This window comes from Hippichthys cyanospilos, chromosome 8, assembly GCF_059441005.1.
Source record: "Hippichthys cyanospilos isolate Australia breed blue-spotted pipefish chromosome 8, RoL_Hcya_1.0, whole genome shotgun sequence".
In the NCBI taxonomy this organism is placed as follows: domain Eukaryota; kingdom Metazoa; phylum Chordata; class Actinopteri; order Syngnathiformes; family Syngnathidae; genus Hippichthys; species Hippichthys cyanospilos.
Genome location: NC_142376.1, coordinates 17,497,856 through 17,521,226, shown reverse-complemented (window position 1 = coordinate 17,521,226; position 23,371 = coordinate 17,497,856). Strand labels below are relative to the sequence as shown.

Below are 23,371 nucleotides of genomic sequence, written 5' to 3'. Positions count from 1 at the left end.
TTTGTAATCAAAGCAAGCCTACACTTGGGTAAACCTAAAACTACAATGAAATATATGAAAAGATCAAAATAGTATTTAACATTAATGAAAATACAAATGATTGTAGCTACAGCATAACGGGCAGTCCCGAGGAAACCAAAATAATTTAATAAATGTAAAGGAATATCCTGCACTAAAAGAGATTGCATGCAGGACCGTCGGATTGGACACCTCAAAAGACTTTGTTTTGCTTTGCATGTGAACAGAAAAAAGATCGCTTCCAGTCTGCCTTGCGTCAACCCTCGGGAAAGGATCGTCAGGACCAGCCCCTGGATGACTCGACAAGATTGGATGATCACCTTTCTACTCTGCTCTTCTTGGGGGAAGGACCAGATCTGTAAATTGTGTATTTCATTGAACTTGAGAGAGATACAACTCGGGTCAAGATTGCAATGGAGAGTCAGTGTTTTCTTGATTAGCCTTTTAGTGAAGATTATGAACACACAGTATTTTAGCATAGTAAGAGGGTGAGGATTCAGCCCTTACATTTTAACAGGACCCAACACATAAAAAACTAAATGAATGCATATTAAGGCTCAATTCTAACACTTTGATATTGACATGATTCCAATATTGACTATAGTATCGATTCTATTCGTACTTGGATCAATCTGCGCAGCTTTATCATTTATCTGAAATATTTGTAAACCAATGAAAGGATGAGAGCTCTTGCAGGATCTAGTGTATGACACTTAGTGATTATTTTTTCCAATCATACCCAACTGTACTTGTATTAATGACTTTTTGAAATTTTTGTCTTAAGCTTTTCTTCAGTGATATTGTCTTCCTAGGTTTTTCAAGGAACCTTTCATGGAAAAACATGAGTGCTTCTTAAATCTTACCTGAATTGCTGAGTACGGTTGAGGCAGACCTCCTGTGAAGATATGGTTTGCTCTTTGTATCATGCGTCTGGGCCAAAAACTACTTGCTGTAGTTTTGATTTTTTCATGACCAGAAAGAGTTATTTCCGCCTCACAAGGAGCCAGGTGTTGTCTAAAAGGTGAAAAACATGAGAGCACATATGAAGACTTTTATGTTCACTTTGCATGTCTATTCCATGTCTAACACGCATACTTATTCTATGGATGAAATCTCTCCTCTGTTTTAAAAATGAGAAAGACTATGAAAGAGCAGGTTCTTCTTGACAACATTTGGTAAAAAAAAACAAAAAAAAAAACAAACGATTTTTGCAGATGATTGTCAATAAATTTTACTGAGTCTGATCGATCTTTGCAGGTTGAAATGGGGTGTACAATGAGTCACTGACTTTGTGCCTTATCAAAACACATGAAGTTGTTAAATTGAGAATCAATTGCCCGCGGACGGTCTCAAATGGTTTTGAACAAGCCATAACAAACTAATGGCCACAGACGATACTGCAGAAGGGAATATGAAAATGGATGGATGGATGGATTTTACAATGAAATTCATGTTAATCTTTTAATCTTAATGTTTCATTTTCTTTTCATACTGTAGTTTGTTTTTGATTTACATTTCATCTGAAATAAACAAGTTTAAAAGTAGAAATTTGGGGCGTTAGCTCGATCATGTCACAGACTTTTTGGTTACGGATGTGTCCGTGACATGTCATTAATAGCAGGTGAAGGTCATGAGTGACGACGACATTGCGTAGTGATCAAAACATATATATTTTCAAATTACATATTAGAATACATGATTACTCAAAAGGCATTTCAAAACGTTATCAGAATGTCTCGCTGTTGTTTCTGCGGCGGGAGGGGTTTGTCTCAATGGAAAAAGAGGAACACCATTGTGACAGAACTTGCTTTAGTGCATCATTTAAAGCAATACATTCATAGTAGACTTGTTAAAGAAAAAGACCCTGGAGCTACCGCTGATGAATCACGTTTGGATTATTTGTCAATATTGGATGACATGGTGATCTGCTTAAAGGTAAGGAAGCACATGTATAGTTATGTCACACATAATTCACATGACTTTAAGTCCATCTGCCTTCTGTTTGATGTCGAGCTGGAGGGTCACATTGTGTTTATGGTAGCTTTATCCACATAAATAACTCATTTGTGAAATGACATTCAAAAAGTGGGACTACAGCTTGTTTGTTGACAGCTTCATAGGGTTGCATTATCGATTAAAAAAAGACCTATGGAAACGCTGCACATTGTCTACTAATCTCTTATTTTCATATATTTTAATTACAATTTGAACTTTTTGGCTCCTCTGAAATGAAAGTTAAGACTTGAAGGTGTTTGTTGTGGCATAAATAAAAACAAAATACATTTTTGATAACTCAAAAGTAATATATGCCTTGTTTTGTCAAAGCGCTCAAAACTCTTTCCCTCTGAATGGCTGCCTAGTTGAGCAGGTCTTTCATTGTTATTACAGCCCCGATTAGCCACCTATTGCCACCCTGATCTGAGACCTTCTGACACGCAGACCACCCCATAGGAAAAATTCTGGTCCTGCCCTGCAATGTCCATATACATTGTTCATGTATGGAATGCACTGCAGTAGATCATGTCCTTATGAATAGTTATTTATTTATTTAACTTTGCTTCTAGACAAGAAAATATAGCTTGTTGCTAAGAATTTAAGAAATAAAAGAATTTAAGAAATAAGAAATGTTGAGAACACACACACACACACACACACATATCCCAAGTCTTGTTTTTGAATACTGTATCATTTATGGCCTTGTCTACACTTAGCCGGGGTTTTTACAAAAGGACAATAAATGTCTCCGTTTTGCCCTATTTCCTATACGTAGCCGGCCTTTTTTTTTTCATCAAAGCCGAATGTTTCAAATCCTCCGGCCAGAGTGGAGATTTGCCCAAGCCTCCGGTTTCGTGGTTGCGTGTGACCAGCTTCAACGTGAATTTGCATCATCGTGTTCCTCTTTTTCCCGCCGGAGACGCGGATACCGATAATATCAGAGGTGTAAGTTCTTTCCGATTGGACACATCAGAGGTGCCGCCTATAGACTTGGTATGCTTGTACACAAATTTGAAACCGCAGTATGCGGTTTCATATAGATGCGACTTTTTAAAATAAACAAACAAGGACGGCGAGGGGGAGTCAATGTGGATTTAAATGAGCCCATTACATGTAGACAAGGCCTATGTCTACAGTTTATGATTGGTAAGTTTTGTACACATCCACATCCCCAATTATGAGTAGTTGCTTACACATATGTAGTCATGCATTTTTTTTTTTTTTTTGGGGGGGGGGGGGGGGGGGGGGGGGTCCGTTTACTTATACTCTCTTCCCCTAGTAAAACAAGTTAGCAGATTACACAGGTTAGTAGTAGGAAAGGTCTGAAATGATTTGTTCTGATCTTTGTTCCAACTTTATTTTTTTTTTGCTGACTGGGGTCTGTAGACTTAATACTGTATGCTCTATATAGGTACAACAGTCTTGCTGCAAAATCTTTCTAATTAAAGTCAAAATGTAACAAAGCATCTTGTCATGTGATGGCACATATATTTTCAACAACCTCAACCGGAAAGTAATTCTCAGGCTTCACCTGATATTCTTACTATTTCAGAGCACCCAGCTTTGCAAGTATCTGTTGTTGTTAAAAAAAAAAAGTCCAGTTGAAACTTAAAGGGAGGAGACCAGATAATTACATCAGTATGGATTCAGCTCTAACAGTAGTTTGAGAGTTTTCAGCACCACCCTGGTCTCTTGATACCCTATGCTAGCAGAGTGCAAGTAAGGTCCATGTAGCAATCTAGGTTGATTTGTTTCGCGTTCACTTTGCTATCTGTTGCATATGCAGGCTAAACAGTTCCAAGCTGCATAAGTCTGTCTCCAAGAGCTTTCCCGCATGGAATGGCGTTTAATTTAGAAGCAGTCTGCCAGAACGGCCTGGCGAGCAGCCAGAGGGCAACATGCACACTGTCCTTGAGAAACCAGCCCCACCGGGTTTCTATTTAACATATTGAAAAGTGTCTTTGACGGCAAGATATATTAAAAGTCTATAATGAGTTCAGCGGTGAGGATGACCATGGTGTTGTAGCTTTGGGTCAAATCAGACAAAGATGGACGGAGTCGACTGTCAGACAATTACAAAGTATTTTCTTTGTGACACCGACAACCATTTTTCCATGCTCCTGACCCTCTACTTATGACAGTTTTCGTTCTCACAATGTCTCCAAGGATTCAGCATAGAACATTATGATGGATTTTCACCATTGTTGTCTTTTTCTTGGAGGAAAAACTGGGGCGGAGCCTTGGAGCTCTCTTACGTGATAGGCCGGTTGGCAAACACTTACCTATTCAGGCCAGAGCTGTTTCTTCGGGGAGGGGGTGAGAAAGGTGCGCCCTTGTCAGCTTGCTTCAAGATCATTCTAACACCTCTATTTATTTCTTTCTTTTCAGGTTTGATCCAAATAAAACGATCTCCTTTTGAATTGTTTAGTTTTCTTTTTAAAACAGCCACTATGAACGGAAACTAATTCCATGATTCGTTGTCAATGCATGGCAACCTTGAAATCGGCAAACAATGCCATCGAACATTTATTTGTATTCATTTGCAACTATACTTTTGCATGTTCTTCCTTTGTGCGTTAAATTCCTTTTTCTGTCTCATTTCACCTCACTTCTGATAAAAATCTGATATTGTAACTTAGAGAATCTTCTGATATCCATCCCATATGGATATCAGCAGGAATTATATATGCTTTTTTGCAGAAGAAATGTGATGAGAATATACTATTCAGTCAAACAACAAAATTCAACAGTATAAATGGTAAATGGAAGTCCATTTGTTCAGCACATTTTCACCTTAGTGAAAACTCTCAAACACTCTTTATAATTGGCTACTTATTCACCTACTGATTAGGTTCAGTATTTTGCTCAGTGATACTTAGACATGTCTCCCAGAGTCAGGAATCAAACTTAGAAGCTTCCGGTTGAGAGATGAGCACTCTACCCTTGAGTCATACCACCCAAGTCACGGTTAGTTTCATAGCTTGGCTTGCCCTGTGACTTAAACTAGGGTGTGAATTCTAAGATGTTTTTCTTTGTTTTTTGTAAACTAATCATTTTTCAAAAGATGGTAGTATGAAACAAAAGTATTTGTCAACTGCCAATAGGAAGTAGGTCGCTTGTAACGGTTTCTTTTACTGTAGTGAAACAGTACTTTTTTTAATTAATTAATTAATTACGGATCATAAAATAAAAATCACAGAACCTGTCACTCACTGATTCATTCGTGAACGGAAAAGATGTACTGACTCGTTCATAATTGGGAAATAACTTTTTTTCACTGAATATTTTGTGAACTCCAAAAGCACGGCATTACATTCAGTAAAATATAAAACAATTTCACCACTAATTAGCAAAACTCTGGCTTTGTGAAGGTTGAAGGCTGCCAATTACAACAACAAATGGAAACAACCACTACATCAGGCTTAGTCTATCATTTCTAAATGTTTATTGGGATTTTGTGTTCCATCGGTAAAATGGGCGCCTGTCAGTGATGAACAAGAAGACTCTCTATTGGTGTCAATGGACTGCCCACCTCTGTGAAAGTATATGGTGGAAACAACAGAGGGCGGGAGAGCTAATAGCAGAGATTCTGGATATCTACCAATATAATCTGATATTGTTTTTTGGCTATCAATAGCGGACTGGACACACCCCTTGCAGCAAAACCTCGTCATGGATATTGTGCCTCTCAAGGACATTTAACCCATTTCAACCCATAGGTCACAAAGTTGACCATAAAGAAAATTCTTTTTACGAGGCTCTATAAATGATTTTTCAATCATTTTTCGTGAAGTACTGAAATACTTAACTAAATACTTCATTTAATACTTAAATGGGTTTATGCCAGAAGCTCAGCACCAGCTTGCCCTAATTTCCACAGATATTGCGAAATCAACATGTAGTTAAAAGTCAAATAAAATCTTTGGAAAGATAGCCAAATTGCTTATTCCAATCATGGAATTTGCAGTACTATTGAGAAGTGGTGGTAAGATTGCGCCAGGACTCAAGAACAGAATCTCAAAAGGGCTTGCTTTAAATCATTTAAACATTGATTTTTGCTTGGCTCTTTATTGCTAATCTTTTCATAATGAAAAACTGCAAATTAAGACTTAACAGCCAATATTAGCATTTCTGTTGATCACTAATGCTTTTTAATAGCAGCATTGTGGCATGCGTTAGAATTCTTTGAAATCTAGGCTTGTTTGGAATGAAATATACATTACTTCACTGATGTCCCCTTGGTTTTACTTTGTCATTAATTTGAACAAATGCTTCAACACTTGACACAAGTAGATAACTAGGCATAGGAAGCTAATAGCACCTGAGGTGCTGCAACAATTTGAACATATTTTGTCTGTTGTGTCAAGCTAAGAAGCTTATGATACAAATAGGCTGCTTCTTCTTCATTAAATGAACTATCACTGCCAAAGGCAAATTTGCTTATTTTCAAACCAAGTCAGTACAAAAAATAAATAAATAAATACATTTCCACTCCAGAACACAAGATATTGAGGAACGTGATGATCCTTCACAGAATCTTGGAAGTATTTAAAAAAGACATACCTGATGTTGACAATGTGTGCTTTGCCGTCATTAACATGAGTTTGGGTATTTATCCATGTAAGATCATCATCATCATCGTTGCAGGAAAACACATACTGAAACAAAATTGTGACAAATGTAATTGTGAATTATGAGTTACTTTATGTAAATGAATGACATATTTGCATGAGTATTTGTGTTCCATATACAAGGTGCGATCATCTTCAAAGTTTCACCTGCAGCATCCCATCCATGATAAAAAGTTCCATGAAAATGACATTTCTTTTATCAGGTCCTTGGCCCACATAAATAATAGTTGCATGGTCAGCCCGAGTCTGAAATCTCAGGGTTACGTTGTTGATTTTGCTGAGGTCAATCCCTTTAAACTCCAGGTAAGAATTTCCAAAATACTGGACATTGTTTGAATCTAGAAGAATGCAGTAATAAGTGGTGAAAATGTTGCATTATGTTTGTACATTTGTATTTTGTATTGTACAAAAATCCACCATTGATCCCTAAGTGGCAAAATTATTTTTCCACCCACTTTCACAACAGAGAGGCAGTTGCTCTGGGGTGAGCACGTCATAGAACTGCTTCCACATCTAACTTGGAAGATAGAACTTCCTGTTTGTATTCCTCTGAGTCTCTTGCTACAGCTTTGTTGCAGCATAGAATGTAAATGTAACCTGTATCCATCAAATAACCTTGACAACAGAAATAGCATACAGCTAAAGACGCATAAGAGAACACAAAAGTTGAGTAAGGAAGCAAGAGTAGATTGTTTCTATTTGAAGAGCCACAAAGAAGTCAACATTCTGAAACTCTCTTTACTCTTTTTTTTCTCACTGTCAAGGCACACAGAATCTCATTTTATTCACGGGGGAAGCTGCAAAGCATGCAAATGGGACGAAATTAGAATAGAGAAGTTGAACGTAGTCATGCACGATTATTACGTGCTGAGTTTTACAGTGGAATAACTTGTCTTGGATAAGCCATAAGTCTATGCAATTATGGGATTCTCGTGCTAAAGTATCCTTGCCCGCAAGCGTATTGAGCGTAGTGACGCAGACCGACATACACGAAAGGTTCGAGCTTACATTAGGGGTACTCATGCTCAATATTGTTCTCATTTGAAAGAAAACGGTGCAATCTAATACTAAGAAGTCAAAGCAGGGAGTGCATTAAATTGAAAAGCGTTTGTGGATGCACCTGTCTCATGCTCTGTCTGTTCTTATCTGGGAAAAGGTAGAAAAATAAATAAATAAAACATTCATTACACCAGAGAAATCAGCAACACTCCTTTTAAGTTGTTGCCATGATTAATCGAGCAAGCACAAGTGAGACCGCTATCAATATTTGTTACACGTCAAGTCCTAATAGGCTGGCAAGCACTTTTGATCTGACAGCGTGCTCCTCGGGGCATTTAACAAGCAAGTTTACCTAAATACCCCATTTGGACTGGAAAGCTATAGGACCGATACCCTGAGGGAAAAACATTGACAAAGAGAGAATCACGAGGCGCATACCTCTCCTGTGATCTGTGAATTAATGAGGATAAACCAACAATGCAGCGCTGTGTTGTTCGTCCCTGACGATACAAGTTGCCAGTGCTGATGATGTAAAATTAGCCCTCAGAGACAAAGATTTTCATTCATTTTAAAGCTTTGTTTAGTCTCAAGTAGTCTTTGGTGCAGTATGAGGCTGCTGCAGGGAGGCACTCTTGTACCTCATTAACAGCAAGCTCCACTTTCGACTTCAAAGGTCTTTTCATTTTTCCCAGTTTTTTTTTAAATTTGTACATACATGCAGTCACAATATTAACCCCTGGGTGTCCGGGGATTTTTCACTACCCTGGCCTTATTATCACCCAACTTGGGCTGACTTTTAAACGGTCAAAACATTGTCAAATATTAATATGCAGTGGACCCCCAGTTTACGACGCCCCTGCCTTGCGTTTTTTTCCCCTTACGAGGTGGAACGCGATGCTTTTTTTTGACCCTCTTTATGCCTTACGACACCTCAAACATGGCGGTCAGTGTACGCGTGTGTTTAAACGTGTTCATACTACATGCATCACTACAATGCTGGTCTACTATAGGTCGGTGTCACGGGGATCATGAAGATGCTGGTCTGCAATTGGTCGGCGGACAAGGTCACAATGATGGCTGCCTAAAGACTTGATCTCGTTTGAGAGTGCTATCAATATGGTATTTATTGTGCATTTTAGTGCTTAATTCAAACTTTAATTGGTTAGTCATTGGTCCCAAGATTGCTAGTGATGTTAAAGGACAATTAGAAGATGATTTATATGGAAACAAAGCTGGAGATAATCAAGAAATATGAAGGAGGCTAATCTATCTATCTATCTATCTATCTATCTATCTATCTATCTATCTATCTATCTATCTATCTATCTATCTATCTATCTATCTATCTATCTATCTATCTATCTATCTATCTATCTATCTATCTATCTATCTATCTATCTGTTTTTTTCTTTTGGGAGGGGTGACCTATGACCCCTTTATGTACAAGTTGTAAAAATGTGATAATAGCAAAAGTGCCTATATTTTTATTTAGGAAATTGACATAGGAATATTTATTATGTCATTCAGAGTATTAAGACTTTTGAAGATTTCTGCATTATGGGAGTCCAGGCTAAGTCCATTATCGCAATCACTAAAAAGGCTTGCAAATGTCATAAATTGGCTACTTGCGCCATCCCATGGTTTTGGGGTGTCAACACAAATATTTCTATTGCGCCTCATTCGCATGCTGCCATTGAAAGGATTAATATAAAAATCAGGGGAAATGCATGATAAAACATCGGGTTTTCAATATGTTCCTTCCGGGTTACGTTTTTTTCCACGTTACAACGTTTTTTTTGGCCCTTTTCTATGGCCGGGGTCCACTGTATTTCCAATTTTTATCCAATTTTTAATGGCAGTAAATGAGCCCGATATGCGCTCACACCTATAGGGTGTACCTTTCATGCTCGTGTTTGCAAATATTTAGAAGGGACGGCAGTGCGGCGTATTGACAGTCATCATGTTTTGACAATCTATGCACTATTTTAGCCTCCTAGTGTTATTTGTATATGTCTTTCCTTGGATATCACACATCAAAAATATCAAAAAGTCCGAGTTGGGACAACATTTCTCCCAGGGATTAAGAAATGTCTTTGACAAAACAGAATATCTACCTTTGAGGAACATTGCCTGAAATGTATAAATAGAACAATGTTATGTGGTACATTATTGTGGTAAAATTATCAAGCAACACATGAACTTTTCACCCTTCATAGAATAGATTTAATTACTCTTGTGATAAAACATTGATTTATTCAACTAGTTGAACAGAATTTTGTAAGGATGTCTATCACTTTTACTGGCAAGAAGCAACTTCAAGGAAGGTGACAGTAATCCTGCAACACACACACACACAACACACAAAACGACATGATGACTGCAATACGCCAAACTGACAAATGCCATACGACCTTCCACCATTTCCCCATTTGTTACAAGGGTGGCAATCTATTTTTAAAGCTTACAACCAATAACTGTTGTCATGAAAAAAGTTGCAAAAACATTAATTGAAATGAACATTTTTGCATGAGACAAAAAAAGAAAAAAAAAACTATAAATTATAGCCAATTAGAATTCAGCTAAATATTATAAATAAATGAAAAAAAAAATAAAGCAATCAATCTGATTATTTGTAGATCTACACTGACCCAACCACCCATGTAACTAGCTCAAAAGTATAATATTATGTTCGTTATCTCTTCACTAGTCATCCATCATACAGCCGCATGAAACAGAAGTGTAATTCAGTCCAACTGCAGGCAACTGAAGCTCAGCCTTTCATGGAACTATGCACTGGACTTCAAGGGAAATGTAGTCTTTCATTACTCAAAACACTACCGCTTTAGTCCATATGATCACACCATAAAAACAAACCCTGAAAATTCTTAAGTGTTTCTTTAATTTACACCTATGAAATTAACAACCAACCAATTTACTTTTTGATTGATTAGGGATCCATGTGTGGTAGGAAATTTAAGATGAACTAAAATTGAACACCGCATGCCAAACCATGTCACAACACTTGGGAAATTGTGTCAAAGTATACCGCACCCATCCTATGAAACCATAAAAATGACCCTTAATCAGAAAAGGCGATCTCTACACCGGTCTTAAAACTGGTACACATAAAAAGGTAAAGCTTTATTCCAAGTATTTTAAGTCAGTAGGTGCTCAATTAAAACAATGACGAGTTTGTGGATTAAGATCTAGAGAAAGTGATTTTGATGTGCAATTGAAAGCTGTCATTGGCAACAATCAAAAATGTTAAACATGTTCAAAATTCAGCTAATATTGAGGCTGGCCACATGAAACAGAACCAACCAATAAGTTGAACGAGACTTCAGAAATAGAGAAGAAACATTTGTGTGCTTTCTCATTTGAATCTTGTTGGCAAAAACTTGCCATAGCATTTTAGTTAGAAGATAAGCTGACATCAGGCCTAGTTTTTTATACTTCTTTTTTGACTGCTTCTATTTCATTTTGTTGCAGTCTCTGTACCACATCAAGATTTCTTTTTGGGGAAAAGACATTTGATTGTTGTAGAAGAAATAAGTCAAGTGTCTCGTTGTGTTATGTTTATTTATTTATTTTTACATGCCATATTGTGTGTTTCACATTGTAAAAAAGTTTAAACGCATTGCCGGTCTCCAGATGTAATTACCATATTTTCCGTACTATAAGGTGCACCTAAAAGCCTTAATTTTTTTTAAAAACTGATGGTGCGCCTTATAATCAGGTGCGCCTTATGGATCAATATTGAGCTTGGGATTCGTAGATGGGTAATGAACTGATAAAGTAAGCTTTACCTGTTTCTTTTGTGTGTTTACAGTTGAACAATGTTGGTCATATTGATATTGAGTTATTATGCTATTGAGAGTTTAGAGTTATTAATTGAGTTATTATTGTTATTACTTTGAGTATTACTATATTGTGATTGAAAACGTTTAAAAATATGTCTATAATTGAGGGCTTTATAATCCGGTGCGCCTTATAGTGCGGAAAATACGATACTGGTATTTGATTGTTGTGCAGAAAATATTTCATATATACTTTTGACTCTTCATCATGCGTTTTCTTCTTTGATAGTTTTATTTGTCGACGTATTGTGACACACCAATGCTATATTGTTGTTGTTATTTTTGTCCATAACAGCATTGCCATCTTTTATCTTCCGTGAGTGTCTTTTTTTCCATGGCCATAAGGGAGAGTTGCAGTGTATCTAGGGACATTTAACCTGTGTATTAATCTAGCCCTTGCTTTTATTGGTTATGATTATCTAGTGCAGCTCTTTCTAATGAAGACTGTGCAATAGTTTTCCGCATCGCTTGTACTCATTAGGGTTGCGGGTAAGGTGGAGTCTGCTCCAGCTGACTGCGTGAGAGGCAGGGGTATAACTGGGACTTGTTGCCAGCCAATCGCACCATTCAGTCATACACATTCTCAACAATAGACAATTTTGAGCCGACCTAGCATGCCTGTTTTTCGAACGTGAAAGAGACATGAAGTACCCAGGGAAAATTGACGCAAATTGTTGAGAACAGGCAAACTCCACACTGAATGGCTAGAGACATGATTCAGAACAAAAATCTTAGGACTTTGACAAGCATGTTAACTACTAGGTCAGTTTGCAGCATACAATTTTTTGAAACCTATTTTGGAATCAATGGCAAGCAGCGGTTACGTTTATAGGTTTAAAGCACAAAACATAACTATTGCTGACCATAGGGTTACAAAATCTTTCTCAGTGTGAATGTGGGTCTTTTAGAGCCAGGCTAATTACATCGTGTCCGCACACACCTCTATTAAGGAGGTGAAAGGGTTGGTGTAACTCATGTGTCAAAGATTTCTTAGAACCGGGCGGGGTGCCTACTGTGGCTTGTTTTACACACACCAATGCTTAATTTCCCACAGTGCAACAGTGGTGCGCCTGAGTGCAAGCGGCTTCATTCCATTCATTAGAAGTTATTAACTAGCATAACATTAAACGTTAACTTTCAGATACAGATGAAAAATGGCAACATCAAAGGTGGACACTGAAAACCAAGGGTTTCAAACAATGTGGGAGTCCGATTACGCATTCGCGGAGGTAGCTGGAAAATGGAAGACGTGTAGCCGAATGAAACAATATAATCTGAGACAGCATCATGAAACAAAACACACGGACAAAAACAAGAATATGGATGTCAAACAAAGGCTTCAAAAGGTGGAAGTATTAAAACAAGGTCAAACAATTCCGCAGGCTTTGTTCAGAAAATCCAAACCATAAAGAGAGACTGCTGTTGCGGCAAAGCACTTGCCAAATCAGCCCGGCCATTTAAAGAGTTGGATTTTTTTCTAAAACATTATACTACAAGTTTGCGACGCAGTTTGCTCGGAAAAAAGGCAACTCTTTTTAAACGTGCGCCGGAGCAGTCTCAAAGAGCCGCGCATATTCTCAGGCTGTGGATGAGAGCGCCGACACTTCTGACGTAGCCCATTTATCATTTTTGTCTGTGGAGTGGACTCTAGCCAGAACCTGACAGTGGTGTTTGTAGCGTTACGTCTAAAGCATGACACATTTACAGGACGTGATCTGTATGAAGGTGTCAAGCCCCCAACCCTGGGTCCACAGGCGGAACCAAAGTACCATATTGTGTATAGTAAGCGAAGGCCAAAGGTGAGTCTGTCAACGTACTATCCCTGATCATTTTCAAGATTTTCCTACACAAATCATTGGTTGTTTGAATCAGCAATATCAGTAAAAGATATCATATAGCAGGCAAACACGGTGATATTTGAGAAGGGAAATGAAGTTTGTAGGCTTTACAGAAAGTGTGCAATATCTACTTAAACAAAAGTATGGGAGTTGTATGTAACAACATTTTCTTTTCTTTTTTTTTTTTTTTTTTTTTAATAATTCAATGTATTCTTTTCCTCCTCCGCTCTCCGGCTCCGCCGCCCCATACTTGAATTTGGACATAGCATAAAATTTTCTTTCTTTTTTTTTTTTTTTTTTTTTTTTTTTAAATAATTCAATGTATTCTTTTCCTTCTCCGCTCTCCGGCTCCGCCGCCCCATACTTAAATTTGGACATAGCATAAATTGCATAAATTTGGGCACCCCACCAGAAAAATTCCATCAATATTTGTTATTAATATTTTCCTTTTCCAGAAATAACCGCCTCCAAACGCTTCCTTTAGATTCATTGAGGGCCTGGATTCTAGTTGTAGGTAATTTTGACTATTCTTCTTTACAAAAACATCTCCAGTCCAGTCCTTTGATGGTTTCTGAACATGGGTATCCCGCTTTAAATCACACCACAGATTTTCAACAATATTCAAGTCTGGCGCCTGAGATTAGCCATCCCAGAACACTGAACTTGTTTCTCTGCATGAATGCCATAGGAGAATTTGAGCATTGTTTAGGATGGTTGTCTTGTTGAAGTATCCAGACATCTTATTCCAAGCAGAAGCTTGGCTTTTCCGAATGTGCTTTAGCTTGTCTCATGCGACTCTGTTTGTGGCATGTGTGAATCTTGTTCATTTAATGTTCATGTCATGGGGATTTTTATAAAAAAGGACTTTTTCTGTTGAAAATTTAAAATTACTGACAGAGACATAAGGAAACGTTGCTTTATCCATCCGATCTAATCATATAGTAATATATTTGTCAGGTTTTCTGTGGGTTTTCAGTAGGTCCACTAGCGTATGTGCAGTCTTTCTCATTTTTTAAATGAACATTCGATCAGTCTGGCCCTCGGCTTGTAGTTAATTTTTTCATTTGCCCCCCAGTCCTTTTGACTTTGACACCCCTCCGGCATAAGTCATACATTCATGAAGTCATGGTGGCGGCATATGTATTGGGGAAAAATGCATAGAGTATAAACGTGTTTGCTAAGATGTGAGCTTGAGAACAATTATTGTATGGCTGGATCCTAACTTTAATTGATATAGTCTTTATGTCCCATTTGTTTAAAAATCCCAGGGCGTAAGTCTTGTTTTGCCTCTGATTTATTGGTTAATGTAATAGACTGACTGATTGAACTTGTCACAGGACTGAGATAAAATACTGCCAATGACCATTCTTGGACTCGTGCAATTTCTGTGCCTCGAGGGAAGGCAAAAGGTCATTCTTTACCTTCAACATTTGCTGAAAAAAAAATCTTATCCTGAAGATAGGTGACAGAAGAGGCCTCAGCTGAACGTTAGAAAGCAGAAAACTGCATCCTCAGTGTAACAATTCTTTTTGCTTTGTAATTCTATTCTTTGCACATTCTTTGTAATTCTATTCTTTTTCACATCCGTCTATTTATATTTTGTGAGCGGATTTCAATAATAAATATTACTCATAATTGATAGGACTTCCTTCAGGGTGTCCTTCATTCATGAGCAAATCAAACATGTGAGTGTTAATGGTGAAAGCATGTGAGTGTTCAACGTGAAAACAAATGGTCCATAATCATCACAACACAAAGATTCAGCATGTTCACCAAATAAAAGATGTCTATACTGTATTAAATAATGTTACAATTTTGACTGATAATTCTCCGGATAAGCTCAGAAATGAACAAACTGGCACACATTTCATACTTTGCCCAAAACTGTCAATTTACAGTAAGGTTACATGAGTGTAACATGAACAACTAGTAGGCTCAGGAACTCTGTCTCCACTTGTGTCTTCAGATTCCTCAACAGCCACTAGTAGCACAATATAGCTGATAATATCGCTCTCATACTGTACATCTCATACAGCTGTGACTATACCAAGACCATGCACCTTATTTCTGAATTGTTGCACTATTTGTACGGCTCCTTTTGCACTCCAAATGTAAATAGCTGTACCTGACCATTCATGCACAAATGCACATTATCTGAATCTCCATGCACAATTGCACAATACTGTAGGGATCTTTCGCATTATTGTAGGTATCTGTACATGATCTACTCACGGTTCATACCTACACTCTGTTGCTGTTATTTTTATACCTTGATACCTTTATACATTCTGTCTTGCAAAGCAGACTGTTAGTAGTATGATCATTATTTGCACAGCTACACATGAAGCACAAATCATTATCAGTTGAATCAAATTATTTTGAATCAAATCGGAGACCCTAAAATCTGTATCGAATGAAATCATGAGACAGTCAAAGATTCCCACCCCTAATTCTAAGTAGTCGTAGTTGGTGGTGTTGTTATTTTTAAACAAAGTGAGTCACTTACGTGATTTGTTTTGGTTCGATTTTTTAATGCTGGATGACCTTCCTGATAGAATTGAGCCTGTATTGTCATCAAGAACAGCTTTATTACGACCCTATCTGTACTTTCCAAGTACAGACTTCACTGTGAGGCAGTAAGTTCAAACAGCACGGGAACAACAACAAATTCAGCAATACAGTATCTTGTTGAATTGAAAAAAAAGTCTTATGTTTCAATCATAATGAGAATTATTGTCCTCATAAATGTATGCTATTTGATACAGTGCTTATGTTGGATCTTGGCAAAATAAAGTCAGCATAACTTGATGGTACTCAGCTTTTCCCCACCGACACTGCCTCCGAGATCCCATCATCTCCTAAACTGCAGAGCATATCATTGTGAACACAATGATGGTAGAAATGAATGAGGATGATATCGGGTTGCCAAATAAGGTTCAACAGTAGGAATCTAAGTAAATGTAGCTCAAAGCCTCTGTTTAATTTCTATAATATTGTTTATTTTTTGTTTCGTTTATTTTTTTTTATCACACGATGCAAAGCAGACAATTTTAAAGAAACACCATCTTTGTCTATTTCAAACAGCACCAAGGGCACCACTTTCTTTTCTATTGTGACCTAGTTAAATAACCTTGCATATTTCCATGTCCTTCAACCTGAAAAACTAATTTACTGCCATTATAAAGTTGTTTTGATCGAAGATGTCTTATGAATGCTCATCTTTCCAGACTCAAGATAGGTACTCAAGTCTCTTTACTAACACACCACACCGGGACCCAAGAATGGATCAGGTGTAGCTGGGGAAGACTCCATTATGTTTGGCCCAGAGTGAATTTCAGTGTGTCACACTGAATTGGTTCAAGCTCGTCTGTGTTCAATAGGTCTGTTTAACTGCTTTGCTGCCTCGTGAACAGTTTCAAAGCTGAGGCAGACCTCATCTGTCAAGAAGAAACAATCTGCCTCCTCTCCCACGCAGCGCAGTTCAACAGCATATATGAAATCCGTACCTTTCATCTGACTGAAACCATTTGACTTTTATCTTTGTACGAGATCAACATTTTTGCCATGTTTGCCACCCCGTTCAACATGAGTCTGGTCATGACCAATCAGGGTTTGAGACCTTGCTCAAGGGTGTCTCAGTGATGTTTCTTATCAAGTTGCACTGGCTTGATCCAGGGGATTGTGTAGACAACCTTACAATTTTTTTTAACATTGAATACAAGTTCCTACTTCAAAAATCTTCCTATTTACTCAACTCAACCCTTACGCTGTATCCAGAACATGACTATTTATAAAGAGTACTGACAAACTGACATGATAGCAAATCGTTTTTTTTTTCTTGGTGGCAGAGTGGAGGCAGCATGGCTCAGTTTATAGTGTTTGTCTCATCACCCCGACGGTGTGAGCTCAATCCACGGCCATTTTCACCATGTCCACGTGACGTTGACAAATATAGTGAACCCCCAGTTGTTGCTGGGTAAGTATCAAGGTAAATGAGTACTCAATGTAAAGCGCTTTGAGGGCCTAACACGCTGCAATTGATGGTGGCATCTTTTGTTCAATACTTAAGTCAAATTGTTGGCCTATAAAGACAACAGAGAAATAAACCATTTTGCCAAACAATGGGTTTTTATTTATTTTTTTATACTTTGCTGTTCAGCTCGTTGGTTATGCAGAGTGGAGGATCTCTGCAACTTTTTATACAAGAACAGATTTTCATGCTTCAGTGGTGGCCAATCAGATAATTAATGAGTATGATTGCGTTTGAACTGTGAAGCGCATGCAACACGACAGCCCCAATTTCTAGTGCTCAGTGGTAGAATTTAAATCCAGATATGGATTTGATCACCATTCAAACTGTGACTAGAAATACAACAATCACTTTCACGTGTCAGCTGCTCCTTTACTCACAGTATACCTGTAGATATGATTGTTACAGGCAACAATCTTTAATCTTAAGGAACGCACACCCACACACACACACACACACACACACATGCACCTGGAGTAACTGTTTATATTAAACAACAATAATGTGATATTAATAACAATTATTATGATTTTTATTACTTTCATTCATTTTTAATACATTGATGGCCTTTTTTATGCCTGAGATTGAATGTCCGAGTGCAAATGACTGCATCATATGGCTCATCCTCATGTGAGCAGCTTGTGCACACTTGTACCATATCATACAATGACATTGTAACGAAGGAACGGTTTCTTAGTGTCGTTAATCAGTGATTTAATATATTTTTTAATGTCAGTGTACTGATAACGATACTTATGGAACGTGTCAAGCTAATCAAGTCAATGCTTTAATCAATGCATGTATATTATGTACAAGTAGCACTTACTATACTATTTTGATGCATATTTTTAATATGTATATACAATTTTGATGTTTTTACCTGGGGTTTTAAACGCACTAGTTATTTAACATGTGTGATTAGCTTGACACGTTCCATAAGTGCCATGTGCCAAATACAGAGGGGCATCAAGATGCACAGTTCACTTATAATTTTGATATAATTCACGACCATATAATCCAACTACAGTCTCATACCACACAGCAGTAACATGAAGTAAATTAACCTCTTTTAATGAGTGTGGCCATTGTTCTTGTAGCATTGATTGAGGATTTTATTGTAGTTCAAATGTGTCTAGACACTTTAGGTGGAGTGGGATATGCCAACTCAATATATGTGTGTTGCCTGAGGTTCTTTGAATTTTTTTAAAATCCCAAAACAGGCGAAACATTTTCTTGGTAATATACTGAATTCACAGAGTCTACACTCAGTCCAAGATGGCCAAGAATGGTCAGTGGAAAGGATGCGAACAGAATTGATTTGTTTAGAATCCTCTCTCGGTATTGTTGCTGACAATTTACAGACCACCTGCTTCCTCATTTTCAAGCTTTGTTTTCAGCAGCTGCACAAATAATGCCCCCCCCCCCAAAAAAAAACAAAACAAAAAAAACAAAAACAAAACACAAAACAGTGACTCAAGCCAAGCTCCACATGAATCTGAACCAAAACCAAAATTACTGATGTGACCTTTCACGGTTGCGAGTCACAAAATTAAACCATTTCAATCTGTAAGGCACCAACGGGACACTGCAGCAGTTGCAGGCCTACAGTGCTGGAAAAGTGTGCTTTTGTACCTGTGGATTGTTCATCTGTCGACATGGGCTTGAGTGTTGCTGTTTGCCCACGTGGTGTAAAGCCGCGAGTGATGTTCTTGAGAGCGGTCTCCAAGGGAACAGCATCCGTTGCAGGAGGGAGGCAGGTGACCTTGTTGATGCCATCTACACAGGAATATGCTTCTGGACATGGATTTAAGAGGCAATCATCATAGTTGTACTCACAGTTCCTCCCCTGTGTACACAAAATAAACAGCCTGTAGACATGAGTGTGAAATGAAACACTAACTGTACATAATGTTAACAGTATAAAAACAAAGTTCAGAGTGAAGAAGTTGAATTATGCAAACGTATGCAAATGCAATCTTTTGCATAAATAGTAATTTCATGAGGTTAAGTTGCCCGTGCAGTCTATTTGGTTGTAAGCAAAGTTACACAAAAACTCTTTCACCAATTAAATGAATTTAGATAGAGGTGTGGGCGATAAACCAAGGATTAAGTTAAATCAATTTCTTTTGGTTGTAGTTCTAAAGCTTCACAGAAGATTCACTAGCAATTTGAGAAATGTATGTTTCAACCCCTTGCTGCACATTCTATAATTTAGAAATGCATATGGGTGGATTTGCAGTGTGTGGGGAAGGCAGAGTAGCCAGAAAAAAAGGGAAAAAACCTCCATATAGAAGAATGTGCTAAGTGCATGGCCCACTATACTGATCTTGTTAAATTAAATAATAATATTGTATTTATATTATTATGTCATGGGAATATCACATTAGAAACGATTCTACAAATAGTAGAGTTTAATTTTGATTTCTACGGTCGCTTGTGTGAAAAAAAAAAGGTTTATCAGTTTCAGAAAACATCAATCTTGATCACAAATTTACCATGGCTTAATTTGGTGCTGATCCAAATGAGTCTTGCTCATCCATGCCAGACATTTTCGATCTAGTTGTTGCTAATGCAGTATATCATCACTATTCTATCAGCAAAATGAAGCAACTTTATTGCTTCATAATGAGGATGATTGTCAAGGGACTCGAGTGTGCAGAAGGATTAAGGTTTATTCAAAAAATAATAAGCAATAATGGAGCAGCAGAAACAGGTGGGGAACCTCACCACAAATCCAGGACGACAGAAACAGGTGTAGCCATAGCCCGGATCGCCCTCAACGCATATCCCCTTGTTGCAGGGCTGTGGAAGGCACTCATTAATGTCATCCTCACAGTGAAGGCCTGTCCAACCTGCCAGGAACAAAAGCCCACAGAGTGCACTGGTGAGCCCTGGCTCTCCCACTTCCACCCTCTGAAGTGAATATCAATCAGATGCGCTCACATTGATTTTCTTCTTTTTGGGTTCACATTTATACATAGGCAAGTAAAGGCTTTTAAGTGTATGCGCTCCGCATACATTTTAATGAGGCGCAGAAGTCTATTTATCACTTTATTTTCGTACTGTACGACGAGATCGTTCCCCAGAGAAAGGCAGATGACTATTAGAAGGTTTGGAAGAATAGAAGCAATACTGTACAGGCAAATTTGTAACCTTTTGCACCACCTTGTTCAGTTGTCTTATAATGAATGCTCTTTAAAATTTAAAAGGTTTTACATACGGCAACACGCATTCTGGGAAAGTGGGGCAGAGGAAGACGATGTTGCGGTCTTTTCATGAGGAACAAATGCTTCATGTAACAGACGGCGTGGGCTCGTTGGCTTGATGTCACCTGACAAACCACCGCAACGCATGAGTGACTTACCTGACCGACAGTGGCAGGCGTAGCTATTAATAAGATCTTGGCAAATGGCACCGTTGTGGCAGGGAGATGAACCGCATTCGTTAACTTCCTCTTCGCACAAATCCCCCATGAAACCTGCCGGACAGCTAAGAAAACATATCATGTTCTTAAACGTGGGAGGCTGTCAGTTCCTTCTACAGCAGAGGCTGGAACAAAGAGATGCTTCGTTATTTATTGAAGAAATTGTTGGCTGTCGCTTTTTTTTTCATCTTGGCTTATTAAAAACATTTTTTAAATTGTAATACGTAACAGGATTTGTATTTATATACATATATATATATATATATATATATATATATATATATATATATATATATATATATATATATAATATATATATATACGTCTAGTCATCCAGTAATCCATGTATACAGTAATACAGAAAGGTGCTCACTCAACCTTATTGTTATTCCTCCAAACTGGTTCTGTTGGATTCAAGTTACAATATTTTTCTGAAGGACAACTTGATGATACATAAAAAAAACAACTATGATTTTAGCAAGTTCTCAGTGTATGACCTCGGGAAGGATTTTAAAAACATAAAAAGCCCTCCCTCTCTTCATAACATTTTTTTTTTGCAGCAGTTTTTTGCACTTGTGTTGCGAAGAGAGCTGTGTAAGTTTTTTTTTTCTCCCAACAGAAAAAGAGCTTGTTTATCATGCGGAACCATCGTTTTGACCGTACGTGCACAACCGAGTGCTTCTGAGGCTATTTGTTAGACAGGTGCAGAGCAGAATGTGCATCACTTCAATCATTTTGTGGAGATAAAGCTTTTTTTTTTTTAATTTGTGAACCTGAAAAAAAAAAGATTGCACTTTGAAAGGAAACTCCATATATCACTATGGTAAATGTGGATGCAGCAAATATAATTTCTACATGATTCCTTGACTCTTTCTGCAAAAACATTTTTTAAGTTTTTCATTTTGTGAATGAAGTAGAACGGAACATTCCCAAAGTGAACATTCTTTAACTGTTTTATATTACCAAATTTCAGATGAAAAATGAAGGACGGCTATTATTCTTGTTGTCCTGATGCATATATACTACACTTACTACAAATGCAAGAATGAGCATAAAATCTCTCTGCAAATGTTGATTGACCATTGGTATTATTAACTTCAAGGCAGATATTGCTCTTTAGTTTACAGTATATCATATTTGTGAATGTGTAACTACAAATGAATTTTGTGTATATTTATTTCAATACACATGTATTTGTAAATGCACAGTTGAGTCCCAAGTCCACTTTCAGCTCGCTCCGACCTTCCTGCGTGGAGTTTGCAAATGCTCCCTGTGCCTGCATGGCTTCTCTCTGGGCATCTCCTCCCACATTCTAAAAACATGCATGATAGGTTGATTGGGCACTTTAAATTGTTCTCGAATATGATTTGGTTGGGTTGCATGACTAGTTCCTGCCTACTGCCCAACGATAGCTGGGATAGGCACCAGCAAGCCTGCTACCTTAGTGAAGATAAGCAGCTATAGAAAATGGATGAATGGATGGATTTCTTTGTAAATGCCAAACCTAGCATGCATTACCTGCCTGTTATGCACGCAGACTCCAATAAACATACCTTGAAGTGAATATAAAAACTCAGTCCACTAAATCAATATTGTATAAGAGTCGTGGCCTTTTGGAAGTCATGGTTGTCCTGGATACATTAAAACGTGACATAGACCGTATAGCAGCATATCAGCACAAGGTCAGACAAAGCAATTAACTGACGGACATCAGGGAGTTGCAGTCCTCTCTGCACACTCTTAGCCCATACAACATGTATTTAGATGTGCATCATCACTCAGAGGACAGAAAGTCTACAATTAAATAATAATGACTAGCTTACAGCCAGCTTCAATGAGTGCTAGGCGATTTAATCGAACACATACACACTACGGTGCTACTCAAAATGTATTTTTAATTGGTGACAGACGAAACTCTGCAAGCAAATATGTCAGCCGAATATTCAAGGTTCTTACATCTTCTCTAAGATGAAATCGAAGCATGGTTCAGTTTTAATTTACAAGTGTTAAGAGGATGAGACAATATCTCGTACGATACTCTTGCAAGATTAAACACCACAAGATTTCTTGTCACTGTGTAGCAGGAGATCAGCGTTGTTCTTTTTCTGGCCAGTTAAGCCACAACACAAAGCCAAACTTCAAAATAAACCTTACCGCAACGAGAAGGCCCTAATAACACTCACAACACTTTCTACTGCACAAACTGTTCCGTGGGCCGTGAGGCACAACAACCGTGGTAAACAAACAACAGTTATTCTGAAATTATGCTCAATTGCAAATTCGAGGCACTAAATACAGTAGATGACTTGCTATGCAAAGATTTTTTTGCTTTTTGCCAGCTTTTAGTGCAGCCTCTAGTATAAATGGTTTGCAAACTAGCAGTGCTCGAGTGCCTCGAGAGCAGTCAGATTGCTTGTATATTAGACATAAATTAAAACTGCACTATTTGATGACAACCAGACACGGTCGCCTGTGGTACTGATAACTTTTCAACACACCAGGCTGAGTCAAATGTACTTTCATTGAAAATTATGGGGCGAGAGCAGTCTAAAATCTCAAAATTTAATAAAAAAAAATAA

The 23,371-nt window shown here is 37.8% G+C and overlaps 1 protein-coding gene across 1 annotated transcript in view; it reads right to left on the bottom strand.

The window, feature by feature from the left end:
• Positions 1-23,371, bottom strand: part of eys (EGF-like photoreceptor maintenance factor) — a 206,135-nt gene that overhangs the window by 69,221 nt on the left and 113,543 nt on the right. Inside the window, exons 32-37 of the mRNA XM_088421408.1 lie at positions 20,733-20,857; positions 20,096-20,220; positions 19,001-19,214; positions 6,792-6,982; positions 6,577-6,671; positions 882-1,032 (exon numbers count right to left, since the gene is read on the bottom strand). Of these exons, the coding sequence (XP_088277534.1) occupies positions 882-1,032; positions 6,577-6,671; positions 6,792-6,982; positions 19,001-19,214; positions 20,096-20,220; positions 20,733-20,857 (901 nt within the window). The remainder of the gene's footprint in view (positions 1-881; positions 1,033-6,576; positions 6,672-6,791; positions 6,983-19,000; positions 19,215-20,095; positions 20,221-20,732; positions 20,858-23,371) is intronic.